This window comes from Theileria orientalis, chromosome 1 (genome assembly GCF_000740895.1).
Source record: "Theileria orientalis strain Shintoku DNA, chromosome 1, complete genome".
Lineage (NCBI taxonomy): Eukaryota > Apicomplexa > Aconoidasida > Piroplasmida > Theileriidae > Theileria > Theileria orientalis.
The window spans coordinates 2,434,669-2,461,983 of NC_025260.1; the positions used below are offsets into that span (position 1 = coordinate 2,434,669).

The 27,315-nt window shown below is 41.2% G+C and overlaps 11 protein-coding genes across 11 annotated transcripts; 8 read left to right on the forward strand and 3 right to left on the reverse strand.

The window, feature by feature from the left end:
• Positions 1-245: 245 nt before the first annotated feature.
• TOT_010001037 (kinesin) lies at positions 246-3,713 on the forward strand (the record flags this gene model as incomplete). The annotated part of the gene is made up of 9 exons (XM_009691589.1): positions 246-2,252; positions 2,345-2,497; positions 2,590-2,638; positions 2,729-2,787; positions 2,881-2,961; positions 3,023-3,057; positions 3,136-3,406; positions 3,506-3,577; positions 3,660-3,713. The coding sequence occupies 9 exons, from the start codon at positions 246-248 to the stop codon at positions 3,711-3,713; spliced, it is 2,781 nt and encodes a 926-aa protein (XP_009689884.1).
• A 225-nt stretch (positions 3,714-3,938) lies between these two features.
• TOT_010001038 (peptidyl-prolyl cis-trans isomerase) lies at positions 3,939-5,170 on the forward strand (the record flags this gene model as incomplete). The annotated part of the gene is made up of 8 exons (XM_009691590.1): positions 3,939-4,016; positions 4,137-4,177; positions 4,239-4,350; positions 4,420-4,525; positions 4,555-4,649; positions 4,787-4,873; positions 4,906-5,031; positions 5,066-5,170. The coding sequence occupies 8 exons, from the start codon at positions 3,939-3,941 to the stop codon at positions 5,168-5,170; spliced, it is 750 nt and encodes a 249-aa protein (XP_009689885.1).
• A 274-nt stretch (positions 5,171-5,444) lies between these two features.
• TOT_010001353 (mitochondrial phosphate carrier protein) lies at positions 5,445-6,595 on the forward strand (the record flags this gene model as incomplete). Its single annotated transcript, XM_009691591.1, has 4 exons — positions 5,445-5,990; positions 6,099-6,258; positions 6,292-6,382; positions 6,430-6,595. 4 exons carry the CDS (start codon positions 5,445-5,447, stop codon positions 6,593-6,595), a joined length of 963 nt encoding a protein of 320 aa, XP_009689886.1.
• Positions 6,596-6,793: 198 nt separating this feature from the next.
• Positions 6,794-8,429, forward strand: TOT_010001040 (XPA binding protein 1; the record flags this gene model as incomplete). The annotated part of the gene is given in 10 exon segments (XM_009691592.1): positions 6,794-6,870; positions 7,099-7,195; positions 7,304-7,402; positions 7,411-7,597; positions 7,602-7,704; positions 7,738-7,787; positions 7,842-7,932; positions 8,055-8,146; positions 8,217-8,274; positions 8,372-8,429. Coding segments are annotated over 10 exon segments (912 nt in total).
• A 150-nt stretch (positions 8,430-8,579) lies between these two features.
• TOT_010001041 (pseudouridylate synthase) lies at positions 8,580-10,649 on the forward strand (the record flags this gene model as incomplete). Its single annotated transcript, XM_009691593.1, has 5 exons — positions 8,580-8,806; positions 8,950-9,456; positions 9,601-10,141; positions 10,285-10,427; positions 10,565-10,649. The coding sequence occupies 5 exons, from the start codon at positions 8,580-8,582 to the stop codon at positions 10,647-10,649; spliced, it is 1,503 nt and encodes a 500-aa protein (XP_009689888.1).
• Positions 10,650-10,739: 90 nt separating this feature from the next.
• TOT_010001042 (peptidyl-prolyl cis-trans isomerase) lies at positions 10,740-11,685 on the forward strand (the record flags this gene model as incomplete). Its single annotated transcript, XM_009691594.1, has 3 exons — positions 10,740-10,857; positions 11,028-11,179; positions 11,371-11,685. The coding sequence occupies 3 exons, from the start codon at positions 10,740-10,742 to the stop codon at positions 11,683-11,685; spliced, it is 585 nt and encodes a 194-aa protein (XP_009689889.1).
• Positions 11,686-11,955: 270 nt separating this feature from the next.
• On the reverse strand, positions 11,956-13,737 carry TOT_010001043 (ADP-ribosylation factor GTPase activating protein; the record flags this gene model as incomplete). The annotated part of the gene is made up of 1 exon (XM_009691595.1): positions 11,956-13,737. One exon carries the CDS (start codon positions 13,735-13,737, stop codon positions 11,956-11,958), a length of 1,782 nt encoding a protein of 593 aa, XP_009689890.1.
• A 209-nt stretch (positions 13,738-13,946) lies between these two features.
• Positions 13,947-15,413, reverse strand: TOT_010001044 (uncharacterized protein; the record flags this gene model as incomplete). Its single annotated transcript, XM_009691596.1, has 1 exon — positions 13,947-15,413. One exon carries the CDS (start codon positions 15,411-15,413, stop codon positions 13,947-13,949), a length of 1,467 nt encoding a protein of 488 aa, XP_009689891.1.
• Positions 15,414-16,236: 823 nt separating this feature from the next.
• TOT_010001045 (conserved hypothetical protein) lies at positions 16,237-17,328 on the reverse strand (the record flags this gene model as incomplete). The annotated part of the gene is made up of 2 exons (XM_009691597.1): positions 16,237-17,027; positions 17,088-17,328. The coding sequence occupies 2 exons, from the start codon at positions 17,326-17,328 to the stop codon at positions 16,237-16,239; spliced, it is 1,032 nt and encodes a 343-aa protein (XP_009689892.1).
• A 980-nt stretch (positions 17,329-18,308) lies between these two features.
• TOT_010001046 (myosin) lies at positions 18,309-23,534 on the forward strand (the record flags this gene model as incomplete). Its single annotated transcript, XM_009691598.1, has 9 exons — positions 18,309-18,668; positions 18,736-19,021; positions 19,090-20,080; positions 20,150-20,338; positions 20,399-21,473; positions 21,613-21,791; positions 21,868-22,066; positions 22,136-22,573; positions 22,638-23,534. 9 exons carry the CDS (start codon positions 18,309-18,311, stop codon positions 23,532-23,534), a joined length of 4,614 nt encoding a protein of 1,537 aa, XP_009689893.1.
• Positions 23,535-23,817: 283 nt separating this feature from the next.
• On the forward strand, positions 23,818-26,802 carry TOT_010001047 (conserved hypothetical protein; the record flags this gene model as incomplete). Its single annotated transcript, XM_009691599.1, has 1 exon — positions 23,818-26,802. One exon carries the CDS (start codon positions 23,818-23,820, stop codon positions 26,800-26,802), a length of 2,985 nt encoding a protein of 994 aa, XP_009689894.1.
• Between the last annotated feature and the right edge of the window lie 513 nt (positions 26,803-27,315).

Here is a 27,315-nt window from a genome sequence, read left to right on the forward strand (position 1 = left end):
CACCTCATAGTGGATGTGTGTTAAACAACATATTTAGTATTATTTGTTTAATTAATTTGTAAATATAGCAACACATGTATTTTTTTATTTTTTGATAGATTTTTTACGCCATATAGATCAAAAATTAATACAATTAATGTTCATGTCCACACATTTGTTTATTAATGTTTAATGTTATGCTTATTATACAAAATTGCAATTTAATCATGAATTAAATTTAACTCATATGTATATGACGGTTGATGATGGCTAAAAGACAATCGGACGAAAATTTGCCCCTACACATCGGAGCCGATGATTCAACAGACAATGTTACCGATTCTTCGGTGTACAACCATGTTGATTGTGTAAAAAGTGGAAATAACAATATAAAACCAAGGAAAAAAATTAAATACCTGAGAAAATCTGACAGTATTTCAAGTATGGACTCCCGTTTATCAAGAAAATCAACAACAGAGGAAGACATATCAGTAAATCAAGACAGCGTAAACAATGCTGATAATTTAAAACATGAGAGTTTGTTATCTAGCGGCGATTTAAAATTAAACAGACAATTAATTTTTACAATACTAGGGAAATTAGCATCAGGGGATGGGAACAAGGAGTCATCAAAAGTAGTTGAGTCCACTGAAAATCCAGAAAATATCGAAAAACAAATTGAAAAGGAATCAAATAACATGTCAAAGGAGAATAATCACATTCTTGAGAATACTGATGATCAAACAAGCGAGAAATTGACACCATCCAGAAAAGCAGACTACGTACACACGCTTTTATCAGGAAGAAGCAGCATGGATAATTCAATAAATATACTAAACAGAATGACAATGAAGACGGAAGACAACACAGTTGATTCAGTAAAAGAGCTTGAAAGGGAGGAAATCGCGGAAACAAGTGTATCGGATAACGAGGAAAGAAACGAAGATATCCTAAAGAATTTGGAATCAGAAGATTATGAAAACGAAAATGAAGAGGAAAGATTGAACACAGTTGGATCTAGGGAGGAGGTGAGGTCAATAAATTTGGAACATGAAGGCTCAGAATTCGCGTACCCGAACGAGTTAGATACAAACAATTTCGAAGACACTGAAGACGAGTACTATGACAACGAAGAAAACGACGAGGAGGATGACAACACGGAATTAATGGATCATGATTTTGCAGAGTTTAAAGAGAAGACGGGACTTGACAAACTGTTGGAAATGTATAGAAGGTTGTATAATATCTATGAAAACAGAATAGTTAACGGAAATGAAAAGTTGAGAGTGGTAGTAAGGTGTATACCAACCGCAAGAGAAAATAGAGTAATCGAATGTGAAAAATCATGCATAAAGCTCTTGAAGCCAGGAAACAAGGATAGCGTGTTTAAGTCGCAGAGACCAGGAGTGTACGAGTTTAATTTCGACTACATAGTGCCAGAAGATGAGACGACGGAGCAGTTGTACAACGAAAGCTGCGGAGACCTGGTTGAAAAGATACTGTCAGGAAAAAACGTAACAGTGTTTGCATACGGAAGCACAGGCTCAGGAAAAACGCACACAATATCAGGAGATGAAAGGAGCAAAGGATTGGTGTACCTGATGATATCGGACCTGTTCGAATACAGAGGAAGCGAAAGTGAAGATTTCTACTTTTCTTACTTCGAAGTGTACAACGAGAACGTGTATGACCTGCTGGTGGAGTCGGAAAGGAATCTGAAGCTGCAGGAAGTGGAAAATAAAGTGTTCGTTAAGGGACTGACGAAAGTAAAAATGAGAAGCTACGAGGACTTCGTAAAGCTGTTTGAAATAGGAAGCAGAAACAGAAAAGTGTTCAGCACTAACGCAAACAGAAGCTCAAGCAGATCACACGCAATCATGCAAGTGCAGACGAGCAAAAAGTCGAATCTGACGCTGATAGACCTGGCAGGCTCGGAAAGAATGAAAATCACGGAAAACAAAGGAGAAAGACTGAAGGAATCGTCATACATAAACCAGTCGCTGCTGGCACTGATCAACTGCATCAACACACTCTCAAAAAATTCAAAGAGCATGAGGAACGGAGGGCAGGAAGGAGCAATGAAGTGTACGAGAGTGAAGTACAGAGATAGTAAGCTGACGCACCTGCTTAAAAACTCGCTCACGAACAACGGATTCATAATAATGATAGCACACGTGAACCCGGAAAGCAAGTACTACCAAGACTCGTACAACACAATCAAGTACGCACTGAGAGCAAAGAACGTGGAGCTGAAGCAAGCAATATCAAAAGGGGTAAGTGAATGTACTAGAGTAGTATTAGAAGGGAGGTAGAGCAGATAAACAAACAAGAATATTAGAAGAAAAGGATAATAATTAATATGTAGAAGTGCGGAAAGGAAGTCATCAAGAATTTCACGAAGGAGCTCTTGTATCTGGTGAATATAATGAAAAATCAAATGAACGATGAGCAGCTGAAGCAAATCAGAGACGACATGTGCAAGTCGAACCTGATAGGGCGGCCAATATTTGAATGTCTAGTAGAATAAATCCCGAAAACCAAAAGTACGTAATATCATCGTCAATACACAAGTTATATGAATACGAGCATTAATTGATGTCCAATCTGCAGTATATAGGACAACTGTCATTAGAATCTTTTAATGAACAAGTTATACAAGGTCAATACCAACAATACAGCTAAAAAACAGAGATATATGAGTAGATAAATAGATGTTAACCACATATTGAGAAAATAACATAATGTTTAGCGACAATTGACAAATGTTCACAAACACACAATCCAAGGATATTGGAAGCAATAAAACAGGTAATCTAGAAGATAGTTGGCCAACACTTGTGTAAAACGGATACATGGTAGTGTATCTGACTTAATATCATCCACAACAATAAAGTAATGTAGAGTTGGACTGAAAATTTGAAAAAGAGAATTAATTCACTAAAAACAGGATCAAAAGCACCAAAACCGAAATTATCTAAATCAGTAAGTAGCATTAATTAGTGATGTGTCAATTTGAAAGCCAAGATTATAATAAACTTATTAGGTTAAGGACCTGTTTAAGCAAAATCAGGGAGATAAGTAGGTTGTATACCAAAAAGATTAAAACTATACTAATAAACAAGGGAAAATAGAAATAAATCAACATAACATATTTAGGGAACATGAAGAATCAGATGAAGACGAGTTTCTGGATGCGGAAGTAGTTTCAGCAAAGGCATCGTCGCCCTCAGTATCACCCAAATTGAGGCCAATGGACATGAAAACATTGGAGAAACTGAAAGAAAGTGAAAAGAAGCCAAGCGAGAGTATCGAAGAATCAAAAGAAGCAGAGGATGACCCAGATACAGAGTTGAGCATATCTGAAATCAGCGATTTGGACGACGACGAACCAGAAACTAACGACCTAGTTATCGGGATGCTAGACAAGGTAAGAATATGATTGACGGCTATATAGAAAAATAAGTACGCAAGCATGGTGTGGGTAAATTATTAATGCAAATGAAACCAAAAACATAATTAAAAACAGGTTACGAGACCAAGCAGTAAGAAGTTCGGGCCGCCACTGTGGAAGGTGAAGCTGAAGTACGGAATAATGCAAGTTAGTCCCAAGTTAACAGTAAGACAATTTGAATAAATACACCACTGACAGGGAGTTGACTAGGCATAATACAAATAAATAGGTGAACAACGTGGAAATACCGTTTGATACACTGGAAGGAGAATTTGAATTTTAAATACATGATAATGACAGTAAATAATGTGATCATAATATACAACAATACATGAGTGTGTAACTATGTAGATTTGTGTTATTCGATAAGATGTGTGGTAGATTGGATTCCATAACAAAATAAAGTTACAAGATCGGACAATGAAGAATAAAAGTAATTAAAAAATGTAATAATGATATTTAAGAAATTAGGCAAATAAAAATAAGTAAAATAAAAAAATTGAGACAAATGTCAGTGGTTCCAAATCCAAGAGTATTTTTTGATATATCAATAGGCGGAAGGAGAGCAGGAAGAATGATATTCGAGGTAAAAACAACATAATTGAAATAGATATAGTATTTTAAAGACAATGTGTGTTGAAAATATGAACTGTAAACAAGTAGTTAATCTGTACATTATAATTTGAAAGAAAATTAATTGATACAGCTCTTTATGGACAAATTGCCATACACAGCAGAAAATTTCAGGTGTTTATGTACAGGTAAATTAAAAAAGTGTGTAAAATAATGATGTTTATACGTGAAGTAGCGGTTACATCGGTAAAACTAACAAATTATGTGCAGGAGAAACGGGCCTGGGATACTATTTGAGGCCAAGATGGTATAAGAATACACCAATACACAGAATCGTTTCTGGATTTGTAAGCTATAAATAAAAGTATATGGAAAGAAAGAAGCAATAATGCATAGAATGAATAACGTATTTGTAGATGTGCCAAGGAGGTAACTTTAATACAGGGAACTCGTACGGAGGAGAGTCAATATACGGACAATATATGAGAGATGAATCATACTCATACTATCACTCCAAAAGAGGTATGAAAGTGGACATTACGATAATTCAGGGGTACTGGGAATGTGTAAAACAAGGTACAAAAACTCAAACGCGTCGCAATTTTATATAACATTCAAGCCGTGCTCATTCTTGGATAATAAAATGGTAGATATCATAGGATATATAAACTAGAAGATGTGTAGATATATTTATGGTAATTAAAATTGAAAAATATATAGATTAAACACACATTTAAATAAATAGTAATAAGTGTGTGTAGTCATGTTAATAAAGAAATATAGGTGGTTTTTGGACACCTAGAGTACGGAGATGAAGTACTTGATCAAATAGAAGAACAGGGAACAATGATAGGAAGAACAAAGAAGGAAGTAAAAATATACAACTGGTAAAAATTTAGTAGACAATGAGTAGAAGTGAACAAAGAAAAGTAATTAATAAAATGTACAGCGGAGAGATACCTCAAGACACAATATACGATCCGAGAATCAATAATGAAGTGAGGGAACGGAAATTTATCGCAAGAACAGTAGGTAGATTGAGTAAAATTAATGGAATATTAGGACATTGAAAGGCCAAAGTTCAGTGAAGAAACATACAAAATGGAACAGTCATATAAAAACATAATACCAGAAGAAGTGTATAAAAGAGCACATTATAACTTTTAACTAGTAATAAAAGATAATTTAATAGTCAAAATAAAAAAAATAATATGGAATCTTAGTGTGTTGAGAATATAAAATAAAAAGGAGGAAGGAAAGTACAAAATAAAACAGGATTAAAACACTAGAATATAAATGAATAAAATAAATTGAGTAAATAATAATATAAATATATAAAATTAATGAACCACTAGTAGTTATGAGTAACTATCGGGGGTGAGGGTTAGGGGGATCAGAAGTCACAAACTGTATTTTACATATAACCTTTAACTCTTGTAAAATGGGAGATAAGTGGGACCCGAGAGTGTCAGCGCCAATAAGTAGAACGCCGCACCCAGTAGTACACGATATTAAGTATTACGGGAAGTGTATGTTGGGAGGGATTCTGTCCTGCGGACTCACGCACACGCTCGTGACGCCGCTCGACGTGACGAAGTGTAAGATGCAGACGAACCCACAAGTGTACAAGTCGCTCATCTCAGGCCTGGGAGTTATCATGAAGCAAGAAGGACTGCCAGGAATAGTCAAGGGATGGAAGCCAACACTGCTGGGCTATTCAATGCAGGGACTGGGCAAATTCGGACTCTACGAGTTCTTCAAGGACTTCTACGGAGGATACCTGGGAGAAGAAAGGGCCTACAAGTACAAGGGAATGATGTGGCTGGCAGCCTCGGCGTCAGCAGAGGTGTTCGCAGACGTGCTGCTGTGTCCAATGGAAATGGTGAAGGTGAAGGTGCAGACAGCGCCACTGACAGAACAGTGGCCGACAAGCCTGATGAAGGCAACCTGCAAGATGAACTCAATGAAAGCAGAAACTAAGTTCCCAGTAAGTGAAGAAGGCTACATAGCTAAGTACTCAATAAGCCACCAGAAGACTGTGTGAAGGAAAAAGCAACAACGACTGGCAAAAATTAAGCAACTAATGATAATTTAGTTCGGAAGCCTGAGGCCGCTGCTGAGCAGGCAGGTGCCATACACAATGGCGAAGTTCTACTTCTTTGAAAAAGTAGTGCAGCTGTTCTACGACCACGTGTTCACGAAGCCGAAAAGCGAGTACCCAAAGCAAGTGCAGCTGGGAGTAACGTTCGCATCAGGTAGGCAAAAGGACGCAAACGCACTGAATACAGGATACCTGGCGGGAATCATATGCGCAGTGGTGTCACACCCGGCGGACTCACTGGTGTCACAAATGGGCAAGTCGGAAAACAAGGGAAAGAGGTAGGCCGTGGAAGCAACATAAATGAGAAATCACTAATTATGCGTAGTTTCGGACAAATGGCCAAGGAGGTGGGCGCCGTTAACCTGTTCACGAAGGGCTTGGGAACGAGAGTGTTGATGATAGGCACACTGACGGGACTGCAGTGGTGGATATACGACACATTTAAGGTATTTTCGAAAAATAGACAAATAGGCATATTCATGATGGAGTGATCGGATTAAATGCCTATTTTAAATAAAAATTACGCTATTTTAGACTGCAATGGGAATGGGAACGAGTGGGGGAGGATCAGTCAAAAAGACATAAGATTCCATCAGTTTAATAGTAGTTTGTGCATAATTACACTTGTATTATAAGCAAATATAAAGGTTTAACCGTGTATAAGTGATATATAGTCTATGTTTGAGTAAATGGACTCGGACGCACCGGTGATAGATAGGCCAGTGGCCGCAAAGGGAAGGAAAACCCTGGCAATAGTAGTAATAGGGTAAATAGAATAAATAAATAAGAAAATAGCACATATTTTAAGATGGAAGTATTGGTGTATTAATTGGTTTGCTAATAATATATGTATTGTAGTATTGGTGTGTTTTGGATTGATTGCTTGATATGTAATGGAATCTCAACAAAATTTGACAAATTCACAATTAAATAAGAATATGAAACCTAATGATAGTACAAATAGTGGTTATTATATAGTATTAATGGTATTTAGAATGGCCGGTAGTGGTAAAACGTGCTACGTCAGAAAATTAATCGATACACTAAAAAATAATAAAAAAAGAGTTTACGCGATCAATTTAGATCCAGCGGTTAGTATTAGATAATATTAATAGATAATGAGAACTACAGTAACAAGCGGTATAGGTTACAAAGATACATTATAAAGCGAATATTGGTAGGAGAATTAAGTAAAATAGAAGAACGTAGACATAAGAGACTCGATCAACTATAGACAAATTATGAAAAAGTATAACCTGGGACCTAACGGAGCAATCATGACGTCACTAAACATATTTGTGACAAGGTAAAGGGATTTGAGGATGAAAAACATGAATACAGATTTGACAAGATACTGGAGTTGCTGGACAAAAGGTCGGAAATGGTGGACTACATAGTGTTAGATACGCCAGGACAAATAGAAGTGTTCAACTGGTCAGCAAGCGGAACAATAATACTAGGTAAGAACAAGAAGCCGGTTGTAACAGTAAAACGTAGAATCACTGTCCTCATCGTTCCCAACCATGGTTAACTACCTAATCGACACGACGAGGTCGCAGAATCCAATAACGTTCATGACGAACATGATATACGCCTGCAGGTGAGAGGTTAGACGAGTTAATGAACTGTGTAGTGTGATGTACAAGTGCCAACTACCATTCGTGGCCTGTTTCAACAAAATAGGTAACCAAAAATAGGCAAACTAGAGAAACAAAACAATTTTACAAACATAAGTAGACGTGAATCGGCATGAAGTATGTCTGGAGTGGATGCAAGACTACGAGCAGTTTTATGAAGCAATAACACAGGACGAGTCATACATGGCAAGGTAACAGAGATAAGTAGCTAGAACGTAGGGATGTGTGAGAGAACTGTAGTAGTGTAAATGTGTATACAAGGGTGGATAGGAGCATACAGACAGTAGCAATCAGCTTACTCATTTATTTTTAGCTTCAGCAGATCATGTGCATTGATGTTGAACGAGTTTTACACAAACATTAAGGTAATAAAAGTAGACGTAAACAAGCAATTGGATAATAAAGGTTGAATTTAAAGAGGAAAATATAAAGTGATTTAATCATATGTAGTGTTGTGGAATCAGCTGCATGACAGGAGAGGGATTTGAAGAGCACGTGTCACTGCTAAACGAATGTGTAGAAGAATATAACAGGTAAAATACAAATAAACAACCAAGACAGCTAAATAAATAACAAGAGAATTAAAGTATACAAAATAAGACGATTTAACGCACAAAAATTAAAATGTAGAGTCTACTTGCCCTGGTTGGAAGAGAAGAGGTGTAAAGTACAACAACAACTGAAATAAAAAACTAATATGAGTTTTAAAATATATGAACATATGTGTTAGGTGATAAGAAATGACAACACGGTAGTTACTGAGGCAGAAATATGGGAATTGGCCGATAACTACATTGGCTAATTAGGTTATGTGTGGTGTAAATAAAAGTCAGTAGAAATGAGCTCTCCAGACTACAAGAGGAGGAAGAAAGATGCAAGAAGTAAATTTAGAAAACTGTGGAAAAAAAGAGGAGAAGTGTTAAACGGACAAAACGATAAAAACGGAGAAGGAAGCGCATCAAACCAATATAATCTGAATAATTCCAAGGATTTTCCACTGTTAAACGGCAATACAGAAGTCAAAAAGGTCCACGTGCCGAAAATTAAATACGCTTTAGCATTTGGGTAGGTAAAATAGTGAATAGATAAAGAAGAATGGGTGTATCTAGTTTGTAAAAGCACAACGGATTCTACCAGATAATGGATAAAATACTAAGTGTTTATATGTAATTAGAACAGATACAGAAAATAGAATGAAAATTATATAGGTACATTGGGACAAACTACCATGGATACCAGAAACAAGTGGAGTATAAAACAGGCATAATGGACAAAGTTAAAACAGTGGAAGGAACAGTGGAAAACTGCTTAATCAAGATAGGAGCAATAGACGAAAGCCTCAGAAACATGAATCATAAGCTACAAATGTCAAAGTCGTCAAGAACAGACAAGGGAGTACACGCAGCGTGTATATATATAGGAGGACGCTTCAACGTAAACATAGAAGAAAAAAAGTTGGAAGTGACGGAAACGAGCAGCGAAAAAGAAACAGAATGCAGCGAAGACATCGAAGATGAGGAGTTGAGTGAAAATAGTACAGTTGTTAGAAAAAAGTTGAGTAGTGACTTGGCGAAAGAAGAAGCAGAAGACGAAGTAAAAGTAGAAATAAAAGAGCCGTCGAAGGAGGAGTTGTTTATAAAAACATTGAATGCAGTGCTGCCTGAAGATATAAGGTGTTTTAAAATACAAAGAGTGACAAAGGGATTCGATGCCAGGTAAGAAAGTAGAGTAGAGTTGGATACACACATAAGTAGAGTGTAAAGATTAGATAAAAGTACACAAAATAATTAGTATAAAGGGGTAAGAACAAGAAGATATTGTAAATGAATATTAAATGCAAAGTAATCATAATGTAACAGGATAATGTGCTCAAAAAGAAAATATGAATACCTTCTGCCAGTATGGGTGCTGTGTAGAAAATTTGAGTTCCCAAACGAAGAACACGAAGGCATATATAAGAGGCTGGAAAGTTACATGGAGGAAAATATGAATAACAAAGAAAATGTTAAAGCATATAAGTCAGAGGAGGCACTGTACGAAGAACAGGGGAAGTACGTGGAGGTGGAAGAATATCTGGAAAAACTGAGACAAATACTAAAGCAATACGAAGGAACGAAAGACTTTCATAATTTTACAGTAAAGCAGAGGCTGGAAACGAAGAACACACAAAGATATATAGAAAAGATTAAGGTAAAAGAGGAGGAAATAGAAGGAATGAAGCTGGTGAGAATAACAATACAGGGACAGTCGTTCCTATATAACCAAATAAGGAAGATGATATGCCTGGCGCTGCAGGAGTACCTGGCAGTGGCCCCGAAGAACGCAGTCAAGTACGCGCTGAAGAAAAGCGCAACGCTCAACATCAACACAGTGCCCTCAGAAGGACTAATACTGCACCACGTAAGAAAATAGAAACTGGTTACACAGATAAGGAGTGAGCTAGATATGTATGTATGAGGCTGCTAGGTAGTCACGAAGTAGATAGGACAGGTGGGAAAGAGTAGTATTCTGTGAGTAGACGAGAAAGCTGACGGAACGTTTAGCCATGTTATGATACGTACAACGCTACGAGATGTAGTATGGCGAATATACCATACATAGAGTACAAGGATATAAAACCGGAAGTAGAAACGTTTAAAAGGCAGTACATATACGCGGAAGTAAAAAAGTCAATATGTTGTAAAATGTAAGTGGTTAGGTACGGTACGTAGGTAAAAAGGTAACAGGTACACATTGTTAGTCAAAGTTACACACAAAAGGATAACATGAGTGGAATAGTTAAGATAAATACGTGATTTAAAAGAATAATAAACTGCGTTTTAGATGGGAAGGATGGTTGGAAACAGTAAAAACGTACCCGTTCTATCTTGAAAATAAAATAACACCCAATGGGGAAGATGTAAAGTAGAAACTGTAATAGAATAAATAATTTGCGTAGTGTTTGCTATAAATAGGAAATAAGTGTATTGTACGATAGGATTGTATGTGAAATTGGTAAATGGAGGACGAAAAGAGTGAGCAATTGATAGGAGGGCCGCCGTACCTGTCCCACCTGCTGACGAACCCAGAGAATCCAGTAGTGTTCATGGATATATCACTAGGATCGCAACATTTAGGTAAACACGAAGGAATTAAAGCAGTAGATATACGTATAGAGAGGTAGATAGGTGCGTAAATAGAGAATTTGTGGAATCGCGAAACCATTAGTAGCATATTTTATAAATAAGTGGATAATTAGTGAATATATGAGTGTGAGCAAGATGAAGTAACTGACGTTTCCGTGTAGGAAGGCTGAAAATAGAGCTGTTTGCAGATAAGGTGCCGAAAACGTGCGAAAACTTTAGAAAGTTTTGCACAGGCGAACACAGACAGAACATGGTTCCAGTGGGATACAAGAACACACGGTTCCTGAAGGTCATAAAGGACTACATGGTTCAGGTAAAAAGTTATGTACAAGCTAGTTCAACCAGCTAGTAACGGCTTCAGTTGACGTTTGCCAACAATCATGTTCACTAGCCAACAACTGGTAGACGAATGGCACCAATGATAGCTATAATACACGTTTTAGACTAACACTATTCTCTAAATACGACGATGTGTGGATTATTGGCCGAATAACGATGATTTAGGGAGGAGATTTTGTCAAAGGGGACGGGACGGGGTGCGTGTCAATCTACGGATCGAGCTTTGACGATGAAAACTTCGAAGTGAAGCACGACAAGCTGGGACTGCTGAGTATGCACAACACAGGCCCGAACACAAACGGATGCCAGTTCTTCTTCATCACGAAGCAGTGCGAGTGGCTGGACGGAAAGAACGTGGCCTTCGGAACGCTGATCGACGACGAGTCGCGCCTGGTTCTGCAGAAGATGCAAAACGTGTCAGTCGGCGACAAATACGTGCCGAAGTTGAATTTGACAGTATCGGAATGTGGGCAGCTGTAGTCTCGGCCGGATGACCCACATCTGCTAGCCGTGCCCTTGTGTGGTCCACAAGAGGCGTCTCAGCCGTTTAAAGGGACTAGAGCATCTATACCTCATAACGAGGATGTTGAGACATGAAGCTCAGCTTCTGCAGCCTGCACGGATAAGCATCAATCGCAATCACCCTAGCCTAGTTAACACGCTGATTAAATGAGCACATACACGATACGCAGTTAGGCACCAGTACACATGTATAAAAGTATCACGCACATTACACGCTTGGTTTAAAAACTAGTAGTAGTTTGTGTGCAGCCACTGCTTGGCCTTCTCAAGTAGAACGCTGCCCTTGTTCAGGGCAGTGACAAGGTTGTCCTTCAGCTCGTTGAGGTTCTGAATGGCCTGCTCCTCGATGGTGGGAACGGGGGGAGCCTCCCTCCTAGGGCGCCCGAAGTAGTCGTCGGAGCTGAAGGCGAGCGTGTCGGGGCTGACCTTGTGGCCCAAATTCGTCTGCGCGCTGGCGCAAGTGTTCCCGAAGAAGGCGTCGGAGGAAATCGACTTTTTGCCCTCAAACTGTGACAGGTCAGGCCTCACCGAGGGCCTGCTGCCCAGAGCAAACTCCTCGCCAACACTGGAAGACACGTTGCCGGCGGCGGCAGAGGCGGCGGGGAACCCAATGGGCCCGCGGAGTGGCGAGGAAGCCGATTTAACATGTAAGGAAGAAGCAGAGTTGACGGCAAACGACTTGTCGGGGGAGGATGCGGGAGCAGGCACTGAGGAGGAGCCGCTGAGCGTGGGTGAATTCACAGGGACCTTGGTGCCGAAGGAAGCAGTGGAGCCCCTGACTGCGGCAGATCCAAAGGCGGACGAGGTCACTCCCACCGCTGAGCCGCCGGGAGCAGCCGCGCCAAAAGGCGAAGCGCCGCCGAATGCCGACGAGACGGGTCCGGGGGAGGCACCGCCAAAGGCCGAGGTGGCCGCCGGGCCGGTCACGTTTGCGAAGGACGCCTGCAGCACGTTCTGCTTTTCGAACGACTCAAAATCGAAGTCGTGCGCCTTACTGCTGAACTTGTTCCTCGCTCCCCTGGTGGAGCCGCCGTCAGTCCGAGCACCGAACGAAGACCCACCTACGTTGCTCAAGCGCCCGGAACTAGGGGGACTTGAGGAGGCGGCTGAGCCGGAAACAGCGCCCGAGAAAGCAGGCTTCGGGTTAACGAAGTCCAAATTGAACAGAGAATCGGCGGTGGTGGGCTTGTTTAAACTTTCGGGCTTAAAGTCCACGAAATCGGAAACGTCGTCAAAATCAAAGTGCGTTTGCGGCCCGTGGGCCTCTAAATTTTCGGCAACTTCGGGGGTTTCCGCTTCTGACCTTGCGATTGAGCCTTGGGCGTCGCCGCTCACCTCGGCGATGCTCGAGTTGGCGCTGGCGTTCAGACTAAACTCCCGGGCTCCGACCGACCCGAAGTCCAGCAGGTCAGAAAACGTGTCATTGTTGTCAGCCAGGAGCTTCTCCACGTCGTCGCGCATTGAACTAAGGACGCTTTGGAGCGTCTCACTGCCTTCGACAGCACGCGGAACCGAGGGCTCAGACGGCCCCTCGTTCGAAGCCTCCTCGTCAACTACATTTGAAACTGAAACTTCATTTTTAGCCGCAGGTGAGTTATCGTTCCTCTTTCCAGTGTATTTGGACAGTTCTGCGTCGAGTTTAGCAGAGTAAGCGAGGAGTCGATTATTGGTGTAATTCAAGGGCTTTTTTAACAAATTTTCAGAGTTTAAGAATGAATTAAATTTACCGTTTCCGCCGAGAGATAGTCTAATCAGCTGATCCCTGGTGAATCTGTCCATATCCGTGGATCGGACGAAGGATATGTGCGAGCCCAACTGGCGATGCCTCCCCGAGCAGTTTAGGCACAAGTAGATGGAAAATGAGAGGGACGTCCAGTTTGGGTTGCTGAATCCGCAGTCGAAACACGCGGTGTTCTCAGGCGCCGCGAACTGATGTCTGAAAAAGGCATCGCGATCCGCCTCGGAGACGAATCCCCGGCCGTCGACCTCCAAGCTGGGCAAAGAATCCATAAATTATTCTCTACACATTTACTTTTTAAAGGGCTTACTTTGTACAAAAAATACTCTTATTTTTAGTGACACTGAGCTCGGGTGGTGCAAGGACAGCTGCCGACGCGAAGACACTCACCTGACGTACAAAGGGCGTATGCACAGATTGAAAAACGTTTAAGGGCCACACACCAACAAATATCTACCCACGTAGTTAAATATGCACAAGATTAATCTAGAGAGGTAATCCACGGGTGGATGAGCGCCTCGGTGGCGGAGTTGAAGGCCGTCAGCTTTGCGAGCGCGGTTATGCAGAAGTCGAACATTTGTGGGCTGGCCGTCCACAGGCTCGACTTGAACACGTGGTTGGACTGGAGATGCCTGCCCTCGATGAAGGCGTAGAGCAGGTTTCCTACCAGCCTAATGTCGTTCTGGTATTCCTTCGGGCTCCTCGAGAGCTTCGCGTCGTCGAGGTCGACGATCTTCGCGACCACGTCGTCGCCGTTGCAGAACTCGTCTTCGTGTGACCTGCAAATGATCACCGACTTCATGGTTAGCTTAGTGAGGGCCAGCGATCTCGAGTGCAGATACACGAGGGCCTTGAGCAGGCCCTTAACTATCATTTTGAGCACCTTAAAGTTGATCAGGCTTGGTAGCGTGTTTATGTGATAGTCGGTGAGAGCCATGTGCTTAAAGCTGTTGAGGAGAATATAGTAGATTTGACCATTTTTTTGCTTGGGACGTGGGCTTTCAGAGTAACTGGAGTCTACGTTGGTAAGAAGTTGGGTTACCTCCACAAGGTTCGGGTGTGGCTGGTCAAACACGGTTTCGTAAATGTTGAAAATGTTGACGTCGTTGGTCAGCTTGAGAAGGTAGTAGTCGCCCGTGTTGTGGTCCACCACCTCGTACTCCTGACGCTTAGTGCAACTTATAATTCTGGTCAGGCCGTATTTTGTTATCGGGTGACCAGTGGAGCTCTTTACGACAAACACAACGTCCTCCTTTTCCTCCTTGCTGGCAACAAATCCGTTCAGAGAATTAGTCTTGTTTATGGATAGATTAATGGGCTTGAATACTGCGTATTGGATCGAGTCGCCATCGAATCGCTTAAGGGGCTTGTCCACAGGTTTCGAGTGTAAATCTGTATTCCTCAGAGAGGTGTTAGGATCAGTTACCAAAGCCAGGGGCTTAGTCAGGCAATTCTTGTTAGACTCTAAGCAGAACTTGCGGAATCTGTAGATCAGACTCCCCCAGGTGTTATTTCTGAGGTGATTGCAGCACTTCATGGGTTCAGTCCTTCTGCATCGCGTCATGTTCCTACCGTTGGGGGCTCTTTCCGACGAAAGGGCGGGACCACAGGTGTTTAAATCTTCGGGAAAGTTAAAGCCGTTTAAATTAAAATCTGTGTGAAAACATGGGCATGAGTATCTGCGTAGCAGTGTGCTATCCGTACTCCTGACGTAGTCTTCAAAAGATTGAGAATGAATCAAGTTTATGAACTCTTCCTCGTTGTTCAAAGAGAAGTTAATGTCACCGTTAAGGCAGGTGTTCGGGAAATCGGTGTTCGGAGGGTGTGAGAATGTTGCCGAATCCGATAACAAGGTGGAATCCATACCGTCTGACAGCTGGCCATCTTTAAATATGTTCTGGCGATCCGTAGAAACATCCAATATAGCGTTAGAGGGTGTCTCTCCCATTTTAAAATTTAAACCTTAATTAAAGAAACAAAATGATCGAGGTGGCGCCAATTTAGTTAAAAACTAGGAAACAAAAAGAAAAAAACAAATTAATCGGGAGTAACAATCAATCCAAGAAACAAGGTTTAAGAATGTACCATGCAAAAAAGAAAATAAATCTACGAAATGAGCAAACAGAGTAGGGATTCCTTTAAAAAAATAATAATTATAATTGGAAAAGGTTAAAGATACGGCTGCGTTGAAACAATCAATTGTTTAACCGAATTGTAGAGTAAATTCAATTAAACCATCCTTCCTCAAAATCCAACAAATATTATCACACAAACAATTTCCAATATCCAATTATAAAAAAACACAATTAATTAGTTCATTGGCCGATATGTCAATAAGGAATTTGTGTCAACTTATCGATCATGTCGGGTATCAGATAGCCAAAGATAAATATAATCGATTCCATTAACTTTTATATTGCATGATTGGAATATTTTTTTTAACTACCTCAATAATGAACTATTGATATGAAAACATTAAAGATTCTTAAATCCTTGTTTATTAATGGCCAGAATATAATTCATATGGTAGATTCTTTCTGATGGGAGAATTGGGTTACAAAATTATTTTATTTTTCTTATATTCGTACACATCGGTAATCTAACTCTGATTTTCATAATTTTATTGTTGGCCCTGGGCGTCTCGCCTGCCAGAATTCACACACCATACACATTATGTTATACTTGCAAGTTTCTGCTAGAAATTTGTTTATCTCCCGCCATGTAACTTATTTATACACCATATTAGTGTTGTATAAGTTTTAATGTAAGTCTTACTCTGATTTCTCCCTCAGAGCCTTTGATTCCTTCTCCTCCACAAACTTCATTATGGTCATTTTGCCTTTGTGTTTTTTGAATCCGTGACCTTCCACATACAGGCTCCCGTTTAGTTTCAACAGGTGTACAATGGAACCGTCAACAGAGTAGAGGCCGTGCTTGACCCTTTCCCATTTCAACGATGAATTGTGAGAATTGTGCCAGCTTTCCAATTCCTTTTCCACAGGCTCCGGAAACTTGGCAACAAACTCGTGAGTAGGCTTTCCGATGTTGATTTTCACCCTCTTCTGAGAGTTGGCGAGGTTTTCATTTTCATTCTTTATCTTATCCAGAAACTGATTCAACTTAATCTTCCTCTCAGATCTCTTTAAGTCCGGTGACTTGTTCAGAACACAGGACTTATCCTGAGTCTTTGAATAAGTTTTTGGATTTTCTTTGGGTTTTTCCAGCTCAGCTATTGAGTCGCTTATAAAATTCTTTGTCAAAATTGGCACCGCATTCTCCCTATTCTCGATTATTTCAACAGATCTGGAAGAGGGATGACTGTTATTACTGATGATTCTGTCTTCATTGTTCAAGGCCCTCTTGTTAACAACTGGAGGAACAGGTGTGTTGTTTTTGTAAGTGTAATTTTCAAATGGATAAGGGTTGTTTAAAATTTTAGTATTTGAGGTATCTCTGATTGCACTATGATTCCTAATGATGGAGTTGCCTCCATTACTTGTCAAGTAGCCTCTGTGGTAATTAGGGTAATTGAGAATAGGAATGTTGCGGAACCCATCGAAACCTGTTTACATAGTGATTTCATAATAAATAGTATAGTAAATACAGTATTAATATCAACCACCTCTGTTTAAATTTGAAACATTGTTGACAAAATTAACGTTTACGATAGAGGAACCTAACAAATAGTTGGAATTGTGTTTAGAGGCCTGAGCATTGTGCTGCCTAAAATCATTTGGAGGGAGGCATCTGCCGAATTCGGAAACGTTATTGGGTTTCACAGGAATTGCACTGTTAGACCTTCTTCTAGAGTTAACGAAAACCCTTTCATGAGGTTTGTAAAAGGACATTCGAGGAACATCCATTTATATATCTAAATTACATATATTTGTCAAATGTGTAATATATAATATATATTAATAAATAAATATGAGTGAACCGAGGATCCTTTTGAATTTAAAAGATCACAAATAATCCAGGTGAACATCGAAAGTAATGCCTTCGTACCACTGAGTGAATTTTGAAAATGGATGAGCCATAATTGACATATATAGGTAGAATCGATTATATAATATATATGTTTTTGTTTTATGTGTAAATATTTAGATTTTTTGGAAAAAAACTTGAAGATTCAGCAGATCAATTAAATATTGGAAGGTGAATCAAGAATAAAGTATAGAAAAATAAACTAGTGGTATATTAAGAACATATTGATACAAAAATTGTTTAAAAAAATTAACTTTTCAAAAAATCTTATAATATTGTAAAATATAGTCAATTTTAGACTGATTTTGTTTAAATTGGCACATATGGTGTAATATTTTAATAGCATAGGATTTTGTTAGATTTTTGTTGATATTTTATAAATTTTATTCAAATAATATTATACCAAAGCCCTTCTATTAAAATTCGTTTTTGAGTGTTTAATAGAATGCTTTGCGTTAATGTGTGAATATTAATATTATTTGTATTTTTAAAAATGGATTTTATTTTAACTCTATCTGGTTAAAAATTGATTTGTTTTACCACTGGATGATATTTGGCATTTAAATACATTCTTCTAAATTTATTCTCGAGTTAATCTGTATAATAGTTTTGTACAATATTGTATTAACTAATAAAGGTCAATAAAATAGAAACCAAGTTCTTGATTATGTTTAAAAAACAATTTGGGATTATATCGTAAATTTCCGTGCTAATGTGTAAGGATGTAATATATTAATTTTGTAAAATAGGTTAACAAATTTGTAAATGTAATAAATAGAATTAATATACTAAAATTTTAGTAGAATTTTAATGTTTAAGAAATAAAATTGACATAAAATAAAATTTGTTGCTATATAAAATGGTTCCGGATCCAGTTAGTCCAATTGGCGCTACCAAATTGGTAGCGAAGCGTAAAGGAGAGCACTTTACGAAGCAGGAATCTAAGGTACAAAATGTAGAATATTTGGCTGGAGGAAAGGTGTGGGTAAAAACAGACGACGATGAAATGTTTGTTGAGTGTACAGTAAAGTCAGTGGAAGGAGATAACCTACACGTGAATTTGCGAGGAAATGAAGAAGTAGTAAACCTGAAAGATTGTTTAAACAGCTTGCCAGATTTCGATTCACTGGCAGTTAACGACCTGGCAAAAATACCTCACGCCAACAGCGCGGTGGTATTGAAGATACTGAGTGATCGCTTCAGCCAAGATAAGATATATGTAAGTTGATAGATATTTGTAATAGTTAATGTGATGTTAAGATATTGAATAAATAAAAATTGGTTAGGTGTATGCTGGGAAGTTGTTGGTGGCACTGAACCCATTTAAAAAAATAGAAAACTTGTACGATGACTTTATAATAGAGAGGTACAAAAAGGCAGATACAAGTCTGGGCTTCCCAGTGGATTTGGAGCCACACACATACGCAGTGGGACAGTGCGCAATAAACGGCCTTTTTAAGAACAATAAGAATCAATCCTGCATCGTGAGTGGTGAGTCGGGAGCAGGAAAGACGGAAACAGCAAAGCAGCTGATGAACTTTTTCGCATACTCGAAATCAAACGCAAATAAAAGTAAGTGAATTAAATATTGTCAATATATAAGTATATTGAATTACTCATTGATTAACATGGAATTGTAGGTAGCAAGGTACAGGATATTATACTGGGAAGTAACGCACTACTGGAGTCGTTTGGAAACGCAAAAACGATCAACAACAACAACAGTAGTAGGTTCGGAAAGTTCATGAAGCTGAACGTGTTGCAAGAAGGAGGAATCGTGGGAGGAGTGATGAGCAGCTACATGTTGGAAATATCGAGAGTGGAGTTCCAGAACGAAAACGAAAGGAACTTTCACCTGTTCTACCAGGTGCTGAGAGGCCTGAGCAGGACTGAGTTGGAGTCGTACGGGTACATGGAAATGAAGGAATACCACTACCTGAACCAGAGTAACTGCTACGACGTGCCAGGAATAGACGACGTGAAGGATTTCGGAAGAGTGCTGGCGCAACTGAATAAGCTGTTCGAACCTGAGCTTTTGGCGAATTTCTTCCAAATCATCTCAGGAATATTGCTCTGCGGGAACGTGGAGTTCGAGGAGGAGAGTAGGCTTGGAGTAGATTCGGCAGCAAAAATATCCAACGAGGCGCTGTTCAGGAAGCTGACGGAGCTGTTCGGATTAGATTACACAGCCACCGAGAAGGCAATAGTGGAGAAGGTGATAAGAATACAGGAAAACACAATAGAGTCGGCAGTGACGACAGCAGTGGCACAAGTGAACATAAGAGCACTGTCGAAGGACCTGTACGGGTTCTTGTTCAAGTACATAATAGAATTGCTAAACAACTTCACGTCAAGCGAGGCGAAAGCACAGGCTGACGGAGGAAAAGTAGGCCAGGAAGGGTTCGTAGGAATACTTGACATATACGGGTTCGAGTACTTCAAGTACAACACGTACGAGCAGCTCCTGATCAACTACGCGAACGAGAAGCTGCAGAAGTACTTCATCAACAACGTGTTCACGAGTGAGCTCTCACTGTACGAGAGCGAGAAGATAGACGTGTCCTCGATAGTGTACAGCGATAACTCAGTGATACTGGACATATTTGAGAAAAAAAACTGCGGAATATTCCCGTTCCTGTACGAGCAGTGCGTGATAGAGTCAGGCTCCTCAGAAGCGTTTACAAGAAGCTGTAACACGAGAATAAAAAACGATTATTACCTGCCGCCGAAAGGAAACGTGAACGAATTTACAATAGTGCACACAGCCTGTAAGGTGATCTACAATACAGACGAATTTATATCGAAAAATAAGCACTCTCTGTCAGAAGTGATGGTGAATCTGCTTATGGAAAGTAATAATAAGCTCTTGAAGGACATGGTGACGCACTCGTTCCTGACAGAATTGGCAGAAATGACAGCAGCAGAGGAACAGACAGGAAGATCAAGCAGAGTTAGCAGAGCGTCAAAGTCAGGAACGAAGTTATTTGTGGGAAACAAGTTCATCAAGAGCATAAACGAGCTTATAGCATGTCTAGAGGAGACGGACTCGCACTTCGTAAGGTGCGTGAAGACGAATCAGCTGAAGCAGAGCAACTACTTCGACGTGAAGGGCGTGTACGGGCAGTTGAATTCCCTGAGTATACTGGAGGCAATACAGATAATACACAAGGGATACGCCTACAAATCACCGTTTAAGGAGTTCATCAAGGATAACCAGTTTGTGTATAACTTGCTGGTGGGAGATCAGGGGCCATCGAGTGAAGGAAGGTCGCCATCAGATGAAGCAGAGTCAGATAAGGAAAACGCACTGAAGATGGTGAAGCTGCTGGAAATACCGGAAAATGAGTACCAGATAGGTCTGACGAGGATATTCTTGAAGAAGAACGGGTGGATACTTCTGGAACAGTCGCATTTGAAATTTTCACAGCTGCTGGCGCCATTGTCGAATATGCTGAACAAGTATTACTTCAGCTACGTGAACAGAATGGCGTACCTGAGAAGGCTGCAAATGGTAGAGAGGTTCCAGAGCTTGGCAAGAAAGTACGCACTAGTGGGAGACAAGTTTAAGAAGGTGGCTCTGGTAAATGACCTGGTGGGCCTGGTGGTATTGCTTAACTGGCTTAACATGGATCAGAAGACGTTGGCGTCAGTGGTGTTGATCCAGTCGATGTACAGAATGAAGGTGCAGAGGCAGAAGTACCTGTCGGAGCTGGAGGAGCTGAGGAGGGAGAGCAGAAGAAGAGCGGCGAGAAAGAGGCTGGCCAAGTTTAAGTCATACATGTGGTTCTGCGTGTTCGGACTGTACCTGCAGAGGCTGTACAGAGTGGCGCAAGTGACAAAGGCGGCGACGAAGATACAGGCGGCCTGGAGAATGCACAGGTGCATAGCAGCGTACAACCACCTGCGCTACAAAACGCTGAAGGACTACGCAGCAACGGTAGTGCAGAAGAACGTGCGCTGCTACCTCCAAGTGAAAAACTACGAATTCATGAGACACGTGGAGCCGAACGTAGTATTAATACAGGTAAACAATAGACTAGCGTTACTAGCACTATTAGTAGCATTGTAATGGTAGTTTGATAGTATTAGTGGTAACATTGTTAGCAAAGAGGTATTAGAAATGATGCAAACGTAACTTCACGGATGTAAATAATTATGTGTAGAGTCACTTCAGAGGATGGTTGGTGAGAAGGTTCGTTGATTCCAAGGTGGAGGTGTTCAAGTGGATAAGGAACAGACTGAATTTGTACAACAAGGTGTACATGCTCCAAAATGTAGTAAGAACGGTACTGACAGTTCAGAGGTTTAGGACCCTGAAAGAAGATTTGTTAACACTGCAGAGGTAAGTTAACAGTGGTATTACGAATAGATAGTTATCGAGTGTATAGCTCAACCACTGGTAAATATTATTTTGTTAGTTACTTCTGGACGAGGTGTTGGTACGTGGAGATGATACGCATAATGTGGGCAAGTAACACAATTAAAAGGTACTGGAGAAAGTATAAGTTCAGAAAACTGAGATATGAGGGGAAGGATGAGTTGTTGGAGGATGAGTATAAGAGGAAAGTGCAACAAATCACCAGAGGTGAAATAGTGACGTCACTGTCACTGCTTCAAGTAAGTCATAGTCAATAGATGAATAAATTAAACTGTGACCTGACGTATATTTGATAATAATTATTATAGACCTACAAGTCAGGATTGCTGCCAGTGCACGTGAACGTGTCCACGAAATTGGATGAATTCTACCCAAATGGCTGGAGTAACACGCTGAGTATGATACTGAAAGTAAACGGAGATAAGAGCGTGTCTAGCATATCGATGGGATCGTTCCACACGGTGGTGGTGTTGAATGAGTCGTTTGTATATGCATTCGGACTCAACGACTATAACCAGCTGGGATACAACAGTGAGAGAGAAAGTAGTATGAACCCAAATAAAGTCAACGTGAGGCTGGAGCCGATCATTATGATCAGAGAAGGGCTTAAGGTGAAGCAAATGGAGTGCGGCCTGGAGCACTCAGTAATGTTACTTGACGACGGAAGCACGTACACCTGGGGACTCAATCGCAACGGACAGTGTGGACAGATGCAGCAGTACGAAGTAATAACGAAGCCGACACTGGTGACATTTAACAATAGAAGTAAGTCAGAGCAGAGTAGTGAGCTTAGATACAAATATTAAACAGGTATATGTACAAACCGGCCAGAAGAGCCTAGAGTATCAACTTAGAATAGTTAGCCTCAGATATAATCTCGAATACTTGGATCAAACAAAATGTTTAGGCCCTGTAAGGAGGATTAGCGCAGGAGACTATCACGTATGCTGTCTAAACTACGAAGATGAGTTGTTTGTTTGGGGGAAGGCGTTCCACCTGGGACTGACCGGAGAAGACCTGTTCAAGCCTGCGAAACTCAATACACCATTTAACTTAAAGTCAGTATACTCAGGAAAACAAGTAACTTACCTGCTGGACAGGCAATCGAGTCTATATAGCTTTGGAACAACATATAACGGGCAGTTGGGTTACCCAGTGAGTGAGCAGAATCAACAGCAAGAAAAAGAGTGGAATAAAAGAGGTGTAAACTACAAGGAGACTCAAGAGGGACTGAGAGCAGATAACAACGCAATTTTCTACAAGTTCGTGGCCAGTCACATAGTGGACGTGAGCGTCGGAAACAATTTCACAGTGGCCTTGGATGTGTACGGAAATCTGCTGCAATGGGGAACATTCTTGGTAGTAAACCCTGAAAACGACACCTTTGAAAAAAAAGTAGAGTATACCCCGTTCATAGTTAGAGTCGACAAGCAACAGCTGAGGTCACCTGTGGCGAAAGTGTCTGTAGGATGGTGGGAAGTCAATCTTCTAACGGAATCGTTGAGTTTATACGGATATAACTACCTAAAAATGGAAAAGGTACATGGAGAAGGCGATGGAACGGAACGAAATGCTACACATCGGAAAAACGAGTGGAACTATAAACCAATGTTGTTCAGCTACCAGGGGCTGACAGGAATTAACCCAAAAGATGTAAAAACACTCTCTTCTCCCACAATAACAGTGACTATGATAAAAAAAAATTGAACTGTTAACGAATTACACAAAGGAGTGGAGACAAACGAAAAAGTCAGTTCGCCGTACATGTGAAAGTGCCCAAGTACATATGTAGTGTAGAAATATTAAATGAACTGAAACCCCCTAGGAATTCATTCAAAAAACATTTTTAAAGAAATTCCAATTAATGTATTATAGTTTACATCGTAATAAACACTGTATACGATTGTCTGTCCCCCATTGTATTAACAAGAAGTTAATATTGTGATCCATAACGCAGTTTACACAAAAACATATATAAACAAACAGCTCAATGAAGCAAGAGAGATTAGAAAATATTTCGAAGCAATCAATCGAAGAACCGGCACTGATGAGAAGAATGAGCGCATCATCAGAAGGAGTTAAAAATACACAGCCAGAAATAAGTAAAAATGACCTGATGGAAACATACAGAAGCGTGTCGGAAATGCCAAAGAAGAAAAAAGGACCCAAAATATGGAACATATTCGATTGGTCATTTAAAAACGTATCGTACGACCGAATGAGCCCGGAAAATAAAAGATGGCTCGTAATATATAAAGCAATGTCATACGTAGCAATAGGATTGCTGATCATAGCATACTCGTTCTTCATAGCACTGCTCTTCTCATACCTAATACACATAGAACAGGGAGAGATCGTGGACGAGGACCTGTTTGTACCAGTAAGCGAAAGCCTGCTGCACTCAATAAGTACACTGTGGAAGCAAGAAGCATACTTCGTAGTGCTGGTGGTGTTCATATTCTCAATATCACTGCCGTTCGTAAAAATGATAGCAACAATACTGGCATATATAATAACGGCGAGACACAGAAAGAAGCAAATTAATCTTTTCTTCGGAAAAAGAGTAAATAAAAGGTTAAACGCAAAAATGTCGAAGCTGTATTCAGCATCAGAAGAAGAAGGAAACGGTTCAGGAGAGTCGGATCTGTCGGACTATAGCATATACGAGGACGGAAGACTGATAAAGTACGCACGAGAAGTGCTGCTGATCCTGAAGCTGATATCGAAGTTCCAAATGGTGGACGTTATCATCCTGCTGGTAAACATAGCGTTCCTGCGCTCAGCGTTCTCATGGGCAATGCCAGGAAGAGGACTGCTCTACCTGGTGGTGTACTGCCTTACCTCAATCCTGGGAACGCAGCTGCTCAACCTAGCAGTGGAAGGAGAAAGAGAGATATTCGAGTACTGGAGAGCAGTGAGGTTGCTGTGTCTGCCAGTGCTGAGTAACTACTACTCAAGTTGCCTAGCATCGCACGAGGAAAGAGAAAGCACAGAGATCATGAAGCATAACATAGAGTACATGTCGTCGTCGAAGGCGATCTCAGATTACCATAGGGACATGGAAGAGAACAGGTCAGTAGAGTGCGAGATGAGCTCGGGACTGGAGAACCTGAGCAAGAACCAAATAGAAAGCAGAGCGTCGCTGATGAACCTGATGGGCAAAAACAGCCAGCTGGACATTATGAGCGACGGCACGAGCGAAGCAGACTTCTACGACATCATCTACTCCTCGAAGAAAAAGGACATCAAGGTGCGCTGGTACAGATGCGACATGTTCGTGACGATGCTGGTGCTGATTAACCTGGTGAGCGCAGCACTTATCCTGACAAACGAAAAACTGTTCGGAGTGGCCTTCACAGCAGACCCGACGAAAAAAATGGGCATGGACGGACACCAAATGTCATTCTTCGAAATCATGCTGGCACTGAGAGACTGCTGGTACTACCTGCCCTTCTTCGTCTTCTTCATCCTGTCAGTGGTGGTGCCGATGCTGTTCCACCTGCTCTTCCTGGCAGGACTGTTCCTCTACAACTTCGCAATCAGCAACAAGGACTGTAACTCGATATCGAACTTTGACCCGGGAAAGCCGCTGATAAACCCAGGGCACTGCCTGAACACGAACGTGAAGGTGACGAAGTTCATATTTAACACGTGCAACCTGCTCTCAGAGTGGTCTCTGGGAGAAGTGCTGGCACTGGGAATGACAGCAGCGTTCGTGTCGCTGAAAACAGCGTACTGCGTGCGCTTCTACCTGCCGCCGAAAAAAATAGCATGCTCATACACGCTTATCGCGACATTCGGAATAACGTCACTCCTGCTTAACATACAGTTCTTCATGTGGCACAACAGGATCCTGAACAGACTGTCAGACGTGACGATGTACATAGAGTCGATCAACTCGTCGAAGACGGAGTCTGATACGAGTTACGAAGGGAAGACGAACCTGGAGGCAATGGAAAGCACAGTGCCGAAGCTGAAGGTGGCAGTGAGCGGAAACAGCCAGAACCTGAAGAGACTGGAGTCGTACATAGAAGGAGGAAGCAACGAAGTTATGTACGAGCAGGACCGAGGAGAAGAAGAAAAGAAGAAGAAAACGAGAATTAAGAGAATGATGTTCAAGGCAATAGACGTTATCAGGCACATTATGTACTCGAAGTTCATCATCTCGATCTTCTTCGGAGTATTCTTCTTCGTATCAGTGTACCTCTTCGTATTCAGCTTCGTGACGAAGACGCCGCCAGCAGTGGTGAGCCAGGCGAAGGTGCAGGAGTTCCTGGACACAGGAGTGCCGGGAATATTCAAGGTCATCAAGAAGAACCTGCCGGCGACGTACGGAGACTGCCTGAACGAAGCGAAGCCGCCGAACCCGTGCGTGGGAGACAAGCCAGCGTTCCTCTACGAGAAGGGCTACAGGCTGGAGGTGACGTGGGTGACGGGGATCAACACGATACAGCTGGTGGACTCGAGCTTCGTAGTGCGCGACGACAGCAGAATACAGCTGAAGCTGCACCTGCTCTTCAAGTCGATCAGGCCAAACATAAAGCTGAGCCTGCCGAACCAGAACGTGGACATCTTCTCGGGAGACAACCTGTGCTGCGGAGACGACATACACGTGGTGGTGGTGATCTCCTCAGAGTACGCACACACGTCGCCGTACCTGAGAGACGTGGTGCTGGAAAACTTCCAAATCAGCAACCTGAAGCTGCTGGGCGTGGTCTCGCAAGTCATCGACAAAATCGTGGACCTGACGGACTTCCTGGAGTACAGAATAGTCTACTACGGAAACGAGTACCTGAAGAAGCAGGAGCGCGTGCTGCGCTGGAGAGGACTCTACTTTAGCCCGCTGGAGTACTTCAACTTCCTGCTGGACCTGAACTACCCGGAAGGCCTTATTTTTCCTAAAAAGGAGGCTCAGAGCAAGGAAAGCGGAGCGGAGGCGGGAGCCGACGCACAGAGTGTAAAACAGCAGCAATAGCAACCAGAGAACCATGAATAAAAGCGCACATTAAACCGGCGTACGTAGCCTCTGAACGAAGCGAAAGCGGAGAAGAGGAAGTAAAGTAGAGATGTTCAAAGTCTGAAGCTTAGACGAGGAAAAGGTTACTGAGGAGTAAGCCGGGGGAAGGAAATTTTAAACACGGTTGTAATATAACGCCAAATACAATATATGCTAGTTAGGAAAGGTAAATACATGAGTGTACGGTAAGTAGTATGTATGGAATAGAGTAATTTGCCCAGTAAAGGGGGAACTGGGACAAGAGAGGTGGAAAAGAAGGCGAGATAGCGAGGAGTGGGATTCTGAGAAAACGAAGGAAAACAGAATGAGAAAACAAGAAATTATGACGAAAAAATTAAAGAAGGATGGAATAAGTGGCATTACAGGAGGAAAGACGGGAATGTGTAGGCATTTGAGGAGGATTAGACAGAATGAACAACTGTGCAAAGAGTGCGCAGGTAAAAAAAGGCAAAAACGAGGAAAGTAGAAAGA